Below are 18,859 nucleotides of genomic sequence, written 5' to 3'. Positions count from 1 at the left end.
GGAGTCTGACTAAAGAACATTTTATGAGAATGTAAATTATCCTTGTAATCCTGTTCCAACCATCTCAAGCAGTGCCACTAATGCTGAACTGGAGATGGTGGAAAAGGAGACAGTGACTGCAACTGAATGATTAGCGGATATTTCACACATTTAAAGATATGTATATGACCTGCCAGGATTTGTTCCTGTGACACAATTTAATTAACCATAGCGAGCATTAATAGAAAACAAAAGCAAAATACTGTGGATACTGGAAAACTGAAATGAAAGCAGAAAATGTTGTAAATACTCAACAGGCGAGGCAGCATCTGTGAGAGAGAGAAACAGAGTTAACGTTTCAGGTCGATGACCTTTGCCATTAGGTGAAAAGTCTGCTAAACCAAGAAAACATTGTTCTGATCTGTTACAGATGTTCAGTGTGGATAGCAGGCGGAAATTCATTAAATAAAGAGTCTGGGTCCATTATTTTTGCTTGAAATTAACATGGAATATTGCAAACTTGGTAACACCATATTTTGTTCAGAATCATTAGCATACAGCGGCGCCGAAAGCATGGAGAATGACAAGCAATACAGGAAGAAGGAGAGAAATACAGTTAAGCATTATGTATTGAATTAAAAGCTGGATACAGAGACTTACCAGAGACACCAACAGCAGCGAGGGCCGCCGGGGTGGGGGAGTAAAGTAAAAGAACAGTAAATCTGTTAAACATAACTAACAGAATTAATTATTAGATATACAGTCTTAACAGGCGCACCAACTGTAGCGATGCAATTCGAGTATTTTTATACAACTCATGCATTAACAATGATAAAAAGAAAGATTTGCATTTATACGATTTAGATGTTGCAAGAAATGCAAGCACAGAAAATCATTAATAAATAAAATCCCACTGTAAATAGCAAGAATAATATTACAGTGTAACATGGTTAATGGAATTCATAACTGGTCATTGAACTTACTCGGAACACCAACGGCAGCGAGGATGGGGTAGTAAATCTTTCGTATTTCTTTAAATAAGTTATCTATCCGCACATTTTCAAGCCATTTATCAGGAAGGGGCGGGGGAGGCGGAGGGGGAGGGGGAGGTGGCACCGCCATGTCTTCCCGTCTGTGAGTCGCTGGTGGTCTTTGTGCTGGAGGCAGCGCGCTGACTGTGTGAGGTCACACAGTGAAGGGAGCTCCTTATTTATAGCAGAGCAAAATCCCTGAGTGATATAATTAGGCCTCACTGTAAATAGCATTAATTACAGTCATTGAAAAAACAGACTCATTGACCCAATGTCAAATCAACACGTTATTGCAACACAACCTAGGTTAGCATGTTGTACACAGTTTTAAATTAAAAGTGACCGAATGCGGAATATTTCACCTGACCATAAAAGATCGAGAGAGAACAAAAAGAATGGAGTTTCTCTACTTGTATTGAACACAACCTGAGAACAAAAGATGATAAAGTGACAGAAAACAGGATGAATAAAAGACGAAAGAAGGCTGGATTGCCCCAATCTTGTTATCTGATTTATTCAAACCCAGACCTTCAGGGTAAAAATAGTCACCATCAATAAATATTCCTAAACGGCAGGATCTTAGAGATGAACACAGTGATGGAAAGATTGTAATCGCACATGACACTGTACCGGCCTCAATCCAGGAATTACGTTCCCTGGGCTGACGAGATTGCACTATTCCTGCTTCAGTCCAGGAAATGTATTCCCTGGACTGCCGGCATTACACTGCTCCTGCCTCAGTCCAGGAATGTAATTCCCAGGCTGGCTAGATTACACAGCTCCCACCTCAGTTCAGTAATTTCATTCCGAGGACCGCCTAGAATACATTGCTTCCACCTCAGTCCAAGAATGTTATTCCCTGGGCTGCATGGATTACACTGCTTCCACTTCAGTCCAGGATTTTAAATCCCTTGCACCGCCTAGATTGCACTGCCCCCACCTCAGTCCGGGAAATTCATTGCCAGGGAGGACTACATTATACTGCTCCAATCTGAGTTTCAGGAATTTTATTCTCTGGACCAGCTAGATTGCACTGCTCTCGCCTCAATCCAGGAGTTTAATTCTCTGGGCCGCCTAGATTACACAGATACCTCGTCAATAAAGGAATTCAATTCTCAGGGCCATGGACATTACACTGCTACCGCCTCAGTCCAGGTATTTAATTTTCAAGGCCGCCCATCTGAATCCAGTAATGTAATTCCATGGTCCGCCTAGATTTCACTGCTGCTGCCTCAGTCAAGGTATTTCAACCATAGGGCTGACTATATTACACTGCTCCTGCCATGTGTGCATGGATTCTTTAGCGCAGTCAAGACCATCTACGGCCCAAGCACCCAAGGCCCTTCCCCACTGCGAGCCAAGAACGGAGAGGTACTCATCAAGGACAGGGAAGCAGTCAGTGCCCGCTGGAAGGAGCACTTCGAAGATCTCCTTAACCACGACTGTCTTCGACACGCGTGTCCTCAACTCCATCCCACAGCATGCTACCCGCCACGATCTCAGCACAACCCCAGCCTGGCATGAGGTTGAAAAGGCCATCTGACAACTGAAGAACAACAAGGCCTCAGGAGCAGATAGAATCCCTGCCGAGGCACTAAAGCATGGTGGAGAAGCACTACTGGCACAAATTCATGAACTAATTTCTCTTATCTGGAAGGAGGAGAGCATGCCAGGGGATCTCAGAGATGCCGTAATTGTGAACATCTTCAAGAAAGGTGACAAGTCCGATTGCGGTAATTACAGAGGAGTTTCCCTGCTATCTGCCACAGGGAAAGTCATCACAAGAATCCTCCTCAACTGCCTTCTCCCAGTGGCCGAAGAGCTCCTCCCAGAGTCGCAATGCAGATTCCACCCACTAAGAGGCACAATGGACATGGTCTTCACCGCACGTCAATTACAAGAGAAATGCAGGGAACAGCACCAACCACTGTACATGGCCTTCTTTGATCTCACAAAGGCCTTCGACACTGTCAACCATGAGGGATTAAGGAGCGTCCTCCTCAAATTCGGCTGCCCTCAAAAGTTTGTCCCTCAGCTGATGAATCAGTACTCCTTCATGTTGAACACCAATTGGAAGAAGCACTTGAGAGTAGCAAGGGCAACAAATGTCCTCTGGGTGGGGGACTTCAATGTCCATCACCAAGAGTGGCTCGGTAGCACCACAACTGACCAAGCTGGCCGAGTCCTAAAGGACATGTCTGCCAGACTGGGCCTGCGACAGGTGGTGAGGGAACCAACAAGAGGGAAAAACCTACTTGATCTCGTCCTCACCAAGCTACCTGTTGCAGATGCATCTGTCCATGACAGCATTGGTGGAAGTGACCACCGCACAGTCTTTGTGGAGACGAAGTCCCGTCTTCATGTTGAGGATACCCTCTACCGTGTTGTGTGGCACTACCACAGTGCTAAATGGGACAGATTTCGAACAGATCTGGCAACTCAAAACTGGGCATCCATGAGGCGCTGTGGGCCATCAGCAGCAGCAGAATTGTATTCAACCACAATCTGTAACCTCATGGCCCGGCATATCCCTCACTCCACCATTACCATCAAGCCGGGAGATCAACCCTGGTTTAACAAAGAGTGCAGGAGAGCATGTCGGGAACAGCACCAGGCATACCAAAAAATGAGGTGTCAACCTGGTGAGGCTACAACACAGGACTACTTGCATGCCAAACAACGGAAGCAACATGCGATAGACAGAGCTAAGCGATCTCACAACCATCGGATCAAATCAAAGCTCTGCAGTCCTGCCACATCCAGTCGTGAGTGGTGGTGGACAACTAAACAGCTAACAGGAGGAGGAGGCTCCAAAAATATCCCCATCCTCAATGATGGTGGAGCCCAGCACGTGAGTGCAAAAGACAAGGCTGAAGCATTTGCAACTATCTTCAGCCAGAAGTGCAGAGTGGATGATCCATCTCGGCCTCCTCCTGAGGTCCCCAGCATCACAGATGCCAATCTTCAGCCCATTCAATTCACTCCACGTGATGTCAAGAAACGGCTGAAGACACTGGATACTGCAAAGGCTGTGGGCCCTGACAACATTCTGGCAATAGTACTGAAGACTTGTGCTCCAGAACTAGCTGCGCCCCTAGCCAAGCTGTTCCAGTACAGCTACAACACTGGCATCTACCCGGCAATGTGGAAAATTGCCCAAGTATGTCCTGTCTACAAAAAGCAGGACAAATCCAACCCGGACAATTACCGTCCCATCAGTCTACTCTCAATCATCAGCAAAGTGATGGAAGGTGTCGTCGACAGTGCTATCAAGCGGCACTTGCTCAGCAATAACCTGCTAACTGATGCCCAGTTTGGGTTCTGCCAGGGCCACTCAGCTCCTGACCTCATTACAGCCTTGGTCCAAACATGGACAAAAGAGCTGAACTCAAGAGGTGAGGTGAGAGTGACTGCCCTTGACATCAAGGCAGCATTTGATCAAGTGTGGCATCAAGGAGCCCTAGCAAAACTGAAGTCAATGGGAATCAAGGGGGAAACTCTCCATTGGTTGGAATCATACCTAGCACAAAGGAAGTTGGCTGTGGTGGTTGGAGGTCATTCATCTCAATCACATGACATCACTGCAGGAGTTCCACAGGTCAGTGTCCTAGGCCCAAACATCTTCAGCTGTTTCATCAATGACCTTCCCTCCATCATAAGGTCAGGAATGGGGATGTTTGCTGATGATTGCACACTGTTCAGCACCATTCAAGACTCGTCAGATACTGACGCAGTCTGTGTCCATATGCAGCAAGATCTGGGCAACATTCAGACTTGGGCTGACAAGTGGCAAGTAACATTCGCACCACACAAGTGCCAGGCAATGACCATCTCCAACAAGGGAGACTCTAACCATCTCCCCTTGACATTCAATGGCATTACCATCGCTGAATCCCCCACTATCAACATCCTGGGGGTTACCATTGATCAGAAACTGAACTGGACCAGCCATATAAATACTGTGGCTACAAGAGCAGGCCAGAGGTTGGGAATTCTGCGGCGAGTGTCTCACCTCATGGCTCCCCAAAGCCTTTCCACCATCTACAAGGCACAAGTCAGGAGTGTGATGGAATACTCTCCACTTGCCTGGATGAGTGCAGCTCCAACAACACTCAAGAAGCTCGACACCATTCAGGATAAAGCAGCCCGCTTGATTGGCACTCCATCCACCACCTTCAACATTCACTCCCTCCACCACCGGCGCACTGTGGCTGCAGTGTGTACCATCTACAAGATGCACTGCAGCAACTCGCCAAAGCTCCTTCAACAGCACCTTCCAAACCTGCAAACTCTACCAATTAGAAGGACAAGGGCAGCAGACGCATGGGAACATCACCACCTACAAGTTCCCCTCCAAGCCGTACACCATCCTGACTTGGACCTGTATCGCCGTTCCTTCACTGTCGCTGGGCCAAAATCCTGGAACTCCCTTCCTAACAGCATTGTGGGTGTACCTACACCATATGGACTGCAGCGGTTCAAGAAGGCGGCTCTCCACCATCTTCTCAAGGGCAATTAGGGATGGGCACTAAATGCAGGCCTAGCCAGCGACGCCCACATCCCATCAATGAATAAAAAATTGAAAAAAACTATCCTCTGCCTGCTTCACGACGACATGCAAGCCGTGATCCTGACCAATGGTTCCACCACAGACTCAATTCACGTACGAACCAGGGTCAAGCAAGGCTGTGTCATTGCACCAACGCTCTTCTCAGTCTTCCTTGCTTCAATGCTCCATCTCACCCTCAGTAAGCTCCCCACTGGAGTGGAGCTAATTTACAGAACAAACGGGAAACTGTTCAATCTCCGTCACCTCCAGTCCACCTTCAAGGTCATCCCATCCTCTGTCGTCGAATTACAGTATGCAGACGATGCTGGCATCTGCGCTCACTTGGAGGTCGAACTCTAAACCATCATAAACACCTTAACCGAAGCAGACGAGAGCATGGGCCTTACACTAAACATCCGTAAGACAAAGATCCTCTACCAACCTGCCCCCGCCACACAGTGCTGCCCTCCGATTATCAAAATCCACGACAAGGCCTTGGACAACATGGACCACTTTCCATACCTCAGGAGCCTACTGTCAACAAGGGCAGACATCGACGACGAAGTCCAATTACACTGCCCCCGCCTCTGCCCGGAAACATAGTTCCCTCAGCCGCTCGGATAAAACTGCTCCTATTTCACTCCACAAAATTAATTCCGAGAGCAGCCTACATTATAATGCTCCTCCCTGAGTTCAGAAATTTCATTCCAAGGCAGCCTTGAATTCACTGCTCCCACTCCTGTCCAGGAATTTCATTCCCAGGGCTGCCTCGAATACACTGCTACTGCTTCAGTCCAGGAATTTCATCCCCAGGACAGCCTAATTTGCACTGTTCCAACTTCAGTCCAGGAATTTCATCCCTAGGGCAGCCTAAATTGCACTGTTCCCGTCTTAATCCTTTAATTTAATTCGCAAGGCCTGCTAGCTTAAACATCTCCCTTCTTATTTCAGATATTTTATTCCCAGGGCCACCTACATTACGCTGCTCCTGGATCAATAATTTAATTCCCAGGTTCAGCAAGATTGCAATGCCCGCACCTCATTTCAGGAATGCCATCATAAGGGCCACCTACATTTAACTGCTCCTCCTTCAGTTGAGGAATTTCATTCCCAGCTAAGCCTAGATTGCACTGTTGACGCCTCAGTCCAGGAGAGACATTCCCAGGCCGACTAGATTACACTGCTCCCACCTCAGTTCAGTAGTTCCATTCCTTGGGCTGCCTGGATTACATTCCTCCCACCGTAATCCTCGACATTCATTGCCACAGTCACCAAGTTTGCAGTGATCCCACCTCAGTTCTGGAATTCCATTACCAGTGAAGCCTACATTGCACTGCTCCCGCCTCAGTACAAGTGTCTCCTTCCAGCGAGGCCTTGATTAGACTGCACCCGCCTCAGTCCATGAGTTCCATTCCCAGGGCTGCATGCATACATTGCTTCTCCCTCAGTCCAGGAATTTCATACCAAGTGAAAACTCGATTACACTGCTCCCTCCTCAGCTCAGGAACTTCACAACCAGGGACACCTAGATTACACTGCTCCCATCTCAATCCAGAAAATTCAATCCCAGGGCTGTATTGATTACACTGCTCCCTGCTCAGCTCAGTAATTTCATATCCAGGGGCACCTTAATTACCCTGCGCAATATAAATCAAAGAATTCTATTCCCAGGGCCACCGAGATTACACTACCCCTCCCTCAGTGCAGCAATTTAATTTCCAGGGCAGGCTAGATTAGAATGGCCCGGCCTCAGTCCAGGAATTACATTCCATGGACCGCCTAGATTACCTTGCTCGTGCCTCAGTCCAAGTTTTTCCTTCCAGGGAGGTCTCGGTTAGTCTGCTCCTGATTCTGACCAGGATTTTCAGTCCACGACTGCCTGGATTACACTTCTCCTGCCTCAATCTGGGAACTTCATTGCAGGGCCACCAAGATTACCCTGCTCCCACCTCAGTTCAGGAATTACATTCCCAGGGCAGACCAGATTACATTGCCCAAGTCTCAAAACGGGAATATCATTCCCATGGCAGGCTAGATTACACTGCTCACGCCTCAGTCCAGGAAATGCAATTCCAGGGTCGTACCATATTACACTGCAATGCTTTAGTCCAACTATGTAATTCCCAGGGCTTCCAAGGTTACACCGCTCCCGCCTCAGCCCAGGAGTTGTCGTCTGAGGACCACGTATATTACACTGCTCAGTCAGGAATTTAATTCCGGGTCTCACCTACATTACACTGCTACTGCCTCATTCCTGGAATTTCATTCCATGGATGGCCTATTTTTCAATGCTCCCGCCTCAGTCCAGGAATACCATTCCCAGGGCCACCTAGATTGCATTGCTTCTCCCTCACTCCAGCAAGTTAATTTCCATTCCCTGGGCCACCTAGATTGCATTGCTTCTCCCTCACTCCAGCAAGTTAATTTCCATTCCCAGGGCCACCTAGATTGCATTGCTTCTCCCTCACTACAGCAAGTTAATTTCCATTCCCAGGGCCAGCTAGATTACATTGCTTCTCCCTCACTACAGCAAGTTAATTTCCATTCCCTGGGCCACCTAGATTGCATTGCTTCTCCCTCACTCCAGCAAGTTAATTTCCATTCCCAGGGCCACCTAGATTGCATTGCTTCTCCCTCACTACAGCAAGTTAATTTCCATTCCCAGGGCCAGCTAGATTACATTGCTTCTCCCTCACTACAGCAAGTTAATTTCCATTCCCAGGGCCAGCTAGATTACATTGCTTCTCCCTCACTCCAGCAAGTTAATTTCCATTCCCAGGGCCAGCTAGATTACATTGCTTCTCCCTCACTCCAGCAAGTTAATTTCCATTCCCTGGGCCACCTAGATTACATTGCTTCTCCCTCACTACAGCAAGCTAATTTCCATTCCCTGGGCCACCTAGATTACATTGCTTCTCCCTCACTACAGCAAGTTAATTTCCATTCCCAGGGCCATCTAGATTGCATTGCTTCTCCCTCACTACAGCAAGTTAATTTCCATTCCCTGGGCCACCTAGATTACATTGATTCTCCCTCACTACAGCAAGTTAATTTCCATTCCCTGGGCCACCTAGATTACATTGCTTCTCCCTCACTACAGCAAGTTAATTTCCATTCCCTGGGCCACCTAGATTACATTGCTTCTCCCTCACTACAGCAAGTTAATTTCCATTCCCTGGGCCACCTAGATTACATTGCTTCTCCCTCACTACAGCAAGTTAATTTCCATTCCCTGGGCCGCCTAGATTACATTGCTTCTCCCTCACTACAGCAAGTTAATTTCCATTCCCAGGGCCACCTAGATTACATTGCTTCTCCCTCACTCCAGCAAGTTAATTTCCATTCCCAGGGCCAGCTAGATTGCATTGCTTCTCCCTCACTACAGCAAGTTAATTTCCATTCCCTGGGCCACCTAGATTACATTGCTTCCCCCTCACTACAGCAAGTTAATTTCCATTCCCTGGGCCACCTAGGTTACATTGCTTCTCCCTCACTACAGCAAGTTAATTTCCATTCCCTGGGCCACCTAGATTACATTGCTTCTCCCTCACTACAGCAAGTTAATTTCCATTCCCTGGGCCACCTAGATTACATTGCTTCTCCCTCACTACAGCAAGTTAATTTCCATTCCCAGCACCACCTAGATTACATTGCTTCTCCCTCACTACAGCAAGTTAATTTCCATTCCCAGGGCCACCTAGATTACATTGCTTCTCCCTCACTCCAGCAAGTTAATTTCCAGTGCATAGTAGATTACACTGCTCTCGTCTCAGTCAAAGAATTTCACTTCCTGGTCCGCCTAGATTTCAATGCTCCCGCTCCTTTTCGTTCATTTGATTCCTACGGCCACCTAGATTACATTGCTCTCGGCTCAATTCTGGAATTCCATTCGCAGGATCGCGTAGATTACAATGCTTCCCCCTTAGCCCAGGTATTTCCTCCCCATGATGCCTAGATTATACTGCATCCGCCTCCATCTGAGATCTTCATTGCCAGGAATGCCTAGATTATACTGCTCCCGCCTAAATCCGGGTATTTCATAGCTTTGAATGCCTAGATTACACTGCACCCGCCTCAACACAGGTATTTCATCCTGTATAGGGTAGATTACAATGCTCCCGCCTCAATACATGAATTTCATCCCCTGGACAGCGTAGATTACACTGCTCCTGACTCAATCCAGGAACTTCATTACCCCAACAGTGTAGAGTTCGCTGATCCCGCCTTAGTCATGCAAATTCAATCGGGGGTCACGAAAAAATTGCTTTATTCGTTTCTGGGATTTGGGCGTCACTGGTATTCCAGCATTGATTGCCCATCACTAATGGCCCTTGACACCATGGTGGTGAGCCGCCTTCTTTAACCGCTGCAGACCGTGTTTTGAAGGTACTCCCACAGTGCTGTTAGGGAGGGAGTTCCAGGATTTACAACCAGGGGAGATGAAGAAATGACGACATACTTCCAAGTCAGGATAGTGTTCCCTTAGAGGGGAACTTGGAGGTGGTGGTGTTCCCATGCACCTGCTGCCCTTGTCCTTCTAGGTGGAAGATGTCGTGGATTTTGAAGGTGTTGCTGAAGAAGCCTTGGCGAGTTGCTGCAGTGTATAATTTAGATGCTACACACAGCATCCACGGTACTCCGGTGGTGGAGTGAGTGAAACTTTAAGGCAGTGAATGGTTTGCCAATCAAGCGGGCTGCTTTGTCCTGGATGGTGTTTAGCTTCTTAAGAGTTGTTAGAGCTGCACTCATCCAGGCAAGTGGAGATTATTCCATCACACTCCTTACTTGTGCCTTGTAGATGGTGGAAAGGCTTTGGGGAGTCAGGAGGTGAGACATTCGCCGCAGAAATCCCAGCATCTGATCTGCTCCTGTTGCCAAAGTATTTATGTTGCTGGTCCATTTCAGATTCTGCCCAAAGGTGAGCCCCCAGGACGTTGATGGTGGGGGATTCGACACTTGTAATGCCATTGAATGTCAACAGAAGGAAGGAATAGAAAAATAGGAGCAGGAGTAGGCCATTCGGCCCTTCGAGCCTACTCCGCCATTCAATATAATCATGGCTGATCCTCTATCTCAATACCATATTCCCTCTCTCTCCCCATACCCCTTGATGCCTTTTGTTTCTAGAAATCTCTCTATCTCTCTATCTCCATCTTAAATATACTCAGTGACTTATCGTCTGTGGTAGAGAATTCCAAAGGTTTACCACCCTCTGAGTGAAGACGTTTCTCCTGATCTCAGTCCTAAATGTCCTCCCCCATACCCTAAGACTATGACCCCTAGTTCTAGACACCCCAGTAAGGGCAAACATCCTCCCTTCATTTAGTCTCTCTAGCCCTGTCATAATTTTATACGTTTCAATGAGATCACCTCTCATTCTTGTAAACTCTAGTGAATACAGGCATAGTATCTCTCTTCATATGACATTCCTGTCAACCCAGGAATCAGTCTGCTGAACGTTCGCTGCACTCCCTCTATCACTTGTATATCCTTTATTAGGTAAGGAGACCAAAGCTCCACACAATACTCCATGTGTGGTCTCACCAAGGCCCTGAATAACTGTAGAAAAGCATCCTTGCTCCTGTACTCAAATCCTCTTGCAATGAAAGCCACCATACCATTTGCCTTCCGAACTGCTTTCTGCACCTGCATGTTTGCTTTCAGTGACTGATGTACAAGGACACCCAGGTCCCTTTGTACATCAACATTTCCCAATCTATCACCATTTAAATAATACTCTGCCTTTCTGTTTTTCCTACCAAAGTGGATAACTTCACATTAATCCATGTTATACTGCATCTGCCATGTATTTGCCCACTCACTCAACTTGTCTAAATCGCCTTGAAGCCTCTTTGCATCCTCCTCACAACTCACAATTCCACCTAGTTTCATGTCGTCAGCGAACTTGGAAATATTACATTTGGTTCCCTCATCCAAATCTTTGATATATATTGTGAATATCTGGGGCCCAAGCACTGATCCCTGTGGTACCCTGCTAGTCACCGCCTGCCAGCGCGAAAAACACCCATTTATTCCTACTCTCTGTTTCCTGTCTGTTAACCAATATTCAATCCATGCCAGTATATTACCCCCAATCACGGGTGCTTTAAATTTTCACACTAACCTCTTATGTGGGACTTTATCAAAGGCCTTCTAAAAGCCAAATACACCACATCCACTGGTTGTCGCTTATCTATTTTACCAATTACAACCTCAAAAATCTCCAGTTGGTTTGTCAAACACGATTCCCCTTTCTGAAATCCATGTTGATATTTTCTAAGTGTCCTGTTATAGTACATCCTTTATAATAGACTCTAGCATTTGCCCTACTACTGATGTTAGGCTAACCGGTCTGTAGTTCCCTGTTTTCTCTCTCCCTCCTTTTTTAAATAGTGGGGTTACATTTGCCACTCTCCAATCTACAGGAACTATTCCATAATCTATAGAATTTTGGATGATGACAACCAATGCATCCACTATTTCCATGTCTACCTCTTCTAGTACTCTGTGATGCAGATTATCAGGCCCTGGTGATTTATCAGCATTCAGTCCCATTAATTTCTCCAGCACTTTTTTTTATGAATACTAATTTCCTTTAAACCCTCCTTCTCACTAGACCATTGGTTACCTAGCATTTCTGGGAAAGTATGCGTGTCCTCTTCCATGAAGACAGAACCAGAGTATTTGTTTAATTGCTCGGCCATCTCCTTGTTCCCTATTATAAATTCTCCCTTTTCTGACTGTAAGTGACCTACATTTTTCTTCGCTAATCTTTTTCTTTTTACATACTTGTAGAAGCCGTTACAGTCTGCTTTTATGTTCCTTGAAAGTTTACTCTCATACTCTATTTTTCCCCTCTTAACCAATCTCTTGGTCCTTTTTTGCTGAAACCTAAACTGCTCCCAATCCTCAGGCTTGCTACTGTTACTGGCAACTTTATATGACACAACTTTGGATCTAATACTATACTTAATTTATTTTATTGGTCATGGTTGGGCCGTTTTTCCTTATTTGTTTTTGCACCAGAAATGAATGCATAACTGTTGCAATTCATGCACTTGTTCCTTAAATGTTAGACATTGCCTATCCATCGTCATGCCTTTTAATGAAGCTCCCCAATCTATCATAGCCAACTTGCTCCTCATACCTTAGTAGTTTCCTTTGTTTAGATTTAGGACCCTAGTTTCGGATTGGACGTCTTCACTTTCCATTTTAATGAAGAATTCTTCATGTTATGGTCACTCTTCCCTAAAGGCCCCCGCACAACAAGATTATTAGTTAACCCCTTCTCATTGCACAAAACCCAATCTAGGATAGCCTGTTCCCTAGTTGGCTTCTCAATGTACTAGTCTAAAAAACCATCTCGCTCACAGTCCAGGAATTCATCCTCCACAGTATTATTACTAATTTGGTTTGGCCATTCTATATGTCGATTACAGTCACCCATCATTACTGTAGTGCCCTTGCTCCATCCATCTCTAATTTCCTGTATGATTCCATCCCCTACATTAACACTACTGTTTGGAGGCCTATGGACAGCTTCCACAAATGTATTCTGCCCTTTGGTGCTTCTTAGCTCCACCAGACTGATGCTACATCTTGATTTTCTGAGCCAATATCCTTTCTCCATATTGCTCTGATTTGATAGTCATAGTCATAGAATCATAGAGTTTTACAGTACAGAAAGAGGCCCTTCGGCCCATCGTGTCTGCGCTGGACATCAAGTCCTGTCCATTCTAATCCCAATTCCAGTACTTTGTCTGTAGCCTTGTAAGCTATGGCGTTTCAAGTGCTCATCTAAATGCTTCTTGAATTTTGTGAGGGTTCCTGCCTCTACCAAAATTTCAGGCTGTGACTTCCAGATTACTGTGTGGAGTTTGCACATTCTCCCCGTGTTTGCGTGGGTTTACTCCGGATGCTCCGGTTTCCTCCCACAGTCCAAAGATGTGCGGGTTAGGTTGATTGGCTATGATAAATTAACCCTTCGTGTTAGGGGGATTAAATACGTGGGGTTACGGGGATAGGGTGGGATATGTGTTGGTGCAGGCTCGATGGGCCGAAATGGCCTCTATCTGCGCTGTGGGGTTTCTGTGATTCTGTGAACCTCTGGGTGAAAAAGCTTTTCCTCAAATCCCCTTTAAACCTCCTGCCCCTTAGCTTGAAACTATGCCCCTGGTTATTGACCCCTCTACTAAGGGGGAAAGTTCCTTTCTGTCTACCCTATCTATGCCCCTCATAATTTTCTACACCTCAATCAGGTCCCCCCTCAGCCTTCTCTGCACTAAGGAAAACAACCCCAGCCTGTCCAGTCTCTCTTCATAGCTGAAGCGCTCCAGCCCAGGTAACATCCTGGTGAATCTCCTCTGCACCCTCTCCAATGCAATCACATCCTTCCTATAGTGTGCTGACCAGAACTGCACACAATATTCCAGCTGGGGCCTTACTCGCGTTTTGTACAGCTCCATCATAACCTCCCTGCTCTTATATCCTATGCCTCGGTTAATGAAGGCAAGTATCCTATATGCCTTTTTAACCCCCTTATCTACTTGTCCTGCTGCCTTCAGGGATCTATGTACAAACACCAAGGTCTCTCTGATCCTCTGTCCTTCCTAGGGTCCTACCATTCACTGTGTATTGCCTTGCCTTGTTAGTCCTCCCAAAATGTATCACCTCATACTTTTCAGGGTTAAATTCCATTTGCCACTGTTCTGCCCATCTGACCAACCCGTCTATATTGTCCTGTAGCCTGAGGCTTCCCTCCTCGCTATTAACCACTCCAGCAATTTTCGTGTCATCTGCGAACTTACTGATCATACCTCCTACATTCATATCTAATTTATTAATGTGCACTATAAACAGCAAAGGACCCAACACTGATCCCTGCGGTACACAACAGGACACAGGCTTCCAGTCACAAAAACAACCTTCAACCATCAACCTCTGCCTCCTGCCACTAAGCCATTTTTGGATCCAATGTGCCAAATTGCCCTGGATCCCATGGGCTCTTAAGTTCCTGACCAGTCTCCCATGTGCGACTTTGTCAAAAGCCTTACTTAAGTCCATGTAGACTACATCAACTGCACTACCCTCATCCACACACCTAGTCACTCCCACGAAAAATTCAATCAAATTGGTTAGACATGATCTCCCGCTAACAAAGCCATGCTGACTGTTCTTGATTAATCCTTGCCTCTCCAAGTTGTGAATAATTCTGTCCCTCAGAATTTTTTCCAATAATTTCCCTACCACTGATGTTAGGCTCACTGGCCTGTAATTTCCTGGTTTATCCCTACTACCCTTCCTGAATAATGGTACTACATTGGCTGTTCTCCAGTCCTCTGGACACTCCCCTGTGGCGAGAGAGGTTCTGAAAATTTGTGTCAGAGCCCCTGCAATCTTCTCCCTTGCCCCACACAGCACCTGGGATACCTCCCATCTGGGCCTGGTGATTTATCCATTTTAAGCCCGCTAAAACCGCTAGTACCTCCTCCCTCTCAATACTAATTTCTTCAAGTGTATCACAATCCCCCTGCCTGATTTCTATGCCTACATCGTCCTTCTCCATAGTGATCACAGATGTAAAATATTCATTTAAAACCTCACCTACATCCTCCAGCTCTACACACAGATTGCCACTTTGGTGCCTAATGGACACTACTCTTTCCCAGGTTTTCTGCTTGCCCTTAATATACTTCTAAACACCTTGGGATTTTCTTTTATTTTGCCTGCCACTCCCACTGCTCTGATGTGGATTTCCCTATAAGTAGCTGATCCCAGTCTACATTGGCCAGACCCTGCCTTATCATATTAAAATCAGCCTTCCCCCAATTTACAACCTTTATTTCTGGTGCATCTTTGTCCTCTTCCATGACTACCTTAAATCTCACCGAATTATGGTCACTGTCACCAAAATGCTCTCCTATTGACACACCTACCATTTGCCTGGCTATATTCCCTAGAATTAGGTCCAGTACCGCCCCGTCTCTTGTAGGACATTCTACACGCTGGCTCAAAAAGCTCTCCTGGATGCACTTTAAGAATTCCGCACCCTCTAAGCCTTTCACACTCGGACTACCCCAGTTAATATTGGGGAAGTTGAAATCCCCTACTATTATTACCCTATTATTTCTACAGTTCTCTGAGATTTGCCTACATATCTGTTCCTCTATCTCCCCCTGCCTGTTTGTGGGCCTATAGTACACTCCCAGAAAAGTGCTTGTCCACTTCTTGTTTTTAAGTTCTACCCATATGGCCTCATTAGAGGAACCTGCTAAGATATCATCCCTCGTTACAGCAGTAATTGACTCCTTGATTAATATTGCGACACCCCCTCCTCTTTTACACACCCCTCTGTCTTGCCTGAAGATTCTATCCCCCAGAACACTGAGCTGCCAGTCTTGCCCCTCCTTCAACCATGTCTCTGTGATAGCAACAATAGCATACTCCCATGTGTTTATCAAAACCTTCAATTCATCTGCCTTACTCGTAAGATTCCCTGCATTAAAATGAATGCCATCCAGCCTTGCTATACTCCCTTGTGCCATTACATATTTGCTCTGCCTTCCAGGCTGACTTGTTTGCTCCTCTATATTTGGCTGTGCATCACCCTCTACTATAGCTACACTCTGTATCCCATCCCCCTGCCAAGATAGTTTAACCCCCCACCCCCACCCCACAACGGTATTAGCAAACCACCCAGCAAGGATGTTGGTCCCAGTCCGGTTGAGGTGCAACCCCTCCGACTTGTACAGGACCCACCTTCCCCAGAAGCAGAACCAGTGATCCAGGAAACTAAAGCCCTCCCTCCAGCACCAAATCTTTAGCCACACAGTCATCTGCTCTATCCTCCTATTCCTACACTCACTAGCGCGTAGCACCGGGAGTAATCCAGATATTACAACCTTCGAGGTCCTGCTTTTTAATCTGCTACCTAGCTCCCTAAATACTTGTTGCAGGACCTCATCCCTCTTTCTACCTATGTCGTTGGTACCAATGTGAATCACGACATCTGACTGTTCGCCCTCCCTCTTCAGAATGCCCTGCAGCCGCTCAGTTACACCCTTGACCCTGGCACCAGGGAGGCAACATACCATCCTGGAGTCATGTCTGCGGCCACAGAAACGTCTAACTGTTCCCTTTACGATAGGATCCCCTATCACTATTGCTCTCCCACTCTTTTTCCGCCCCTCCTGTGCAGCTGAGCCACTCGTAGTGCCATGGACTTGGCTCTTGCTGCATTCCTCTGAGAAACCACCTCCCCCAGCAGTATCCAAAACGGAAAACCTGTTGGAGTGGGAGATGGACCCACTGGACTCCTGCACTACCTTCCTAGTTCTCTTACTCTGTCTGGCAGTCACCCATTCCCTGTCTGCCTTTGCACTCTTTACCTGTGGTGTGACCACCTCGTTAAACGTGCTATCCACAAAGATCTCAGCATCGCGGATGCTCCACAGTGACTCCAGCTGCAGCTCCAGCTCCAAAATGCAGATTTCGAGTAGCTGCAGCTGGAGACACTTCCTGCACATGTGTTCACCCTGGACACCAAAAGTGTCCCTGACTTCCCACATAGCACAGGAGGAGCACTCCGCGCTGCCAAGCTGCCCTGCCATATCATACCCATAATTTACTCCCTTTACTTCCTTTAAATTAAAGAATATTAAATACACTAGGGACCTTACTTCTATTTAAGCACTACTTACTCTAAACTAGAGACCTTACTTTTACTTTACCGACCGAAATGTAGAAATACATACCAGGTCCTACTTACCAATGATCTCCTTCCCCGGTTGTGACATCACTTTCACGGTTTTGCAGTTGTTGTTGTTTGACTGCTCCCACTCTCGGATTCTTTCCTGCAGTCATGTGATGTCACTCCTTGATTTTGCTGTTCTTGTGGAATTCGCCGGATTTGTATCTGCCTCCTCGCTGCTGCTGCTGACTCCTCGCAGGTCCTTTACTAACAAGGCCACCCCACCGCCTTTTCCTTTTTGCCTGTCCTTCCTAAATATCGAATACCCTTGGATATTCAGAACCCAGCTTTGGTCAACCTGCAACCATGTCTCCATAAGTGCAATGATATCATATCCATATACATCTATTTGCGCTGTTAATTCATCTACCTTATTATGAATGCTTTGTGCATTCAGAAATAATTCCTTTAGACTTGTCTTTTTTAACATTTTTAAACACCCCTAACTTTTTTTGTATTATGGCCATATTTGTCTAATTACCATTTGTTCTTACCTGAACCCTCTTTGTTAGTGCACTCTTTTGTTTGTATGCAGTGTCCCTTCCTGACACAATCTGATTAATCTTACCCCAATCACATTCCTGCACTGCTTCCTTGTCTATTCTCTTTAGCATTCTAGAAGGGGTGGTGGCTAGACTCTCGTTTGTTGGAGGTAGACATTGCCTCGTACTTGTGTGGCATGAACGGTACCTGCCATTAATCAGCCCAAGCCCAAGCTTTTTGCATGCGGGCATGGCCTGCTTCATTATCTGAGGAGTTGTAAAATGATACTCGACACTGTGCAGTCAACAGCGAACATCCCCACTTATGACCTTATGTTGGAGGGAAGGTCATTGATGTAACTGCTGAAGATAGTTTGGCCTAGGATACTGCCATGAGGAACTCCTGCAGAGATGCCCAGAGGCTGTGATGAATGACCTCCATCCACCACAACCATCTTCCTTTGTGCTAGGTATGACTCCAGCCAGTGGAGTGTTTTCTCCCCGAATCCCATTGACTTCACGTTTACTAGAGCTTCTTGATGCCACACTTGGTCAACTGCGACCTTGATGTCAGGGGCAGTCACTCTCAACTCACCTTTGGAATTCAGCTCCTTTGTCCATATTTGTAGTTAGGCTGAAATGAGGCCTGGAACCGAGTGGTCCTGGCGGTGCCTAAACTGAGCATTGGTGAGCAGGTTATTGCTGAGTAAGTGCCACTTCATAGCACTGTCGATGAGACTTTGCTGATGATTGAGAGTCGACTGATGGGGCAGTAATTGGCGGGTTTGGATTTTCGTGGACAGGACATACCTGGGCAGTTTTCCACATTGTCGGGTAGCTGCCAGTGTTTTAAGCTGTGAGAAACAGATAGAGAGAAATACGGTGGGAGATAGAGAGAGAGCAACAGCTCTGGGGTCGGTGGGAGAGACAGACCGATGGGGGTGAGAGACAGATGAAGACAGACTGGGCGACCACAGATGATAGTTGACACAGAGAGAAATATTGTGGAAGCAGACGGGAGGAGGCAGAAGGGAGAAACTGATGGAAGTGAGACAAAGAGAGAGAGAAG

At 46.4% G+C, this 18,859-nt stretch overlaps 1 protein-coding gene across 1 annotated transcript in view; it reads right to left on the bottom strand.

Annotated features, from left to right (window-relative positions):
• Positions 1-17,168, bottom strand: part of LOC147091413 (uncharacterized) — a 73,011-nt gene extending 55,843 nt beyond the window's left edge. Inside the window, exon 1 of the mRNA XM_085976591.1 lies at positions 16,231-17,168. Within this exon, the coding sequence (XP_085832717.1) occupies positions 16,231-17,168 (938 nt within the window). The remainder of the gene's footprint in view (positions 1-16,230) is intronic.
• Positions 17,169-18,859: the final 1,691 nt, after the last annotated feature.

This window comes from Somniosus microcephalus, unplaced genomic scaffold (assembly GCF_052327205.1).
Source record: "Somniosus microcephalus isolate GS21.2 unplaced genomic scaffold, FLI_Smic_1.0 unresolved_chr3, whole genome shotgun sequence".
Taxonomy (NCBI): domain Eukaryota; kingdom Metazoa; phylum Chordata; class Chondrichthyes; order Squaliformes; family Somniosidae; genus Somniosus; species Somniosus microcephalus.
The sequence above is the reverse complement of the archived record's forward strand: the minus strand, read 5'-3'. Positions and strand labels throughout refer to the sequence as shown.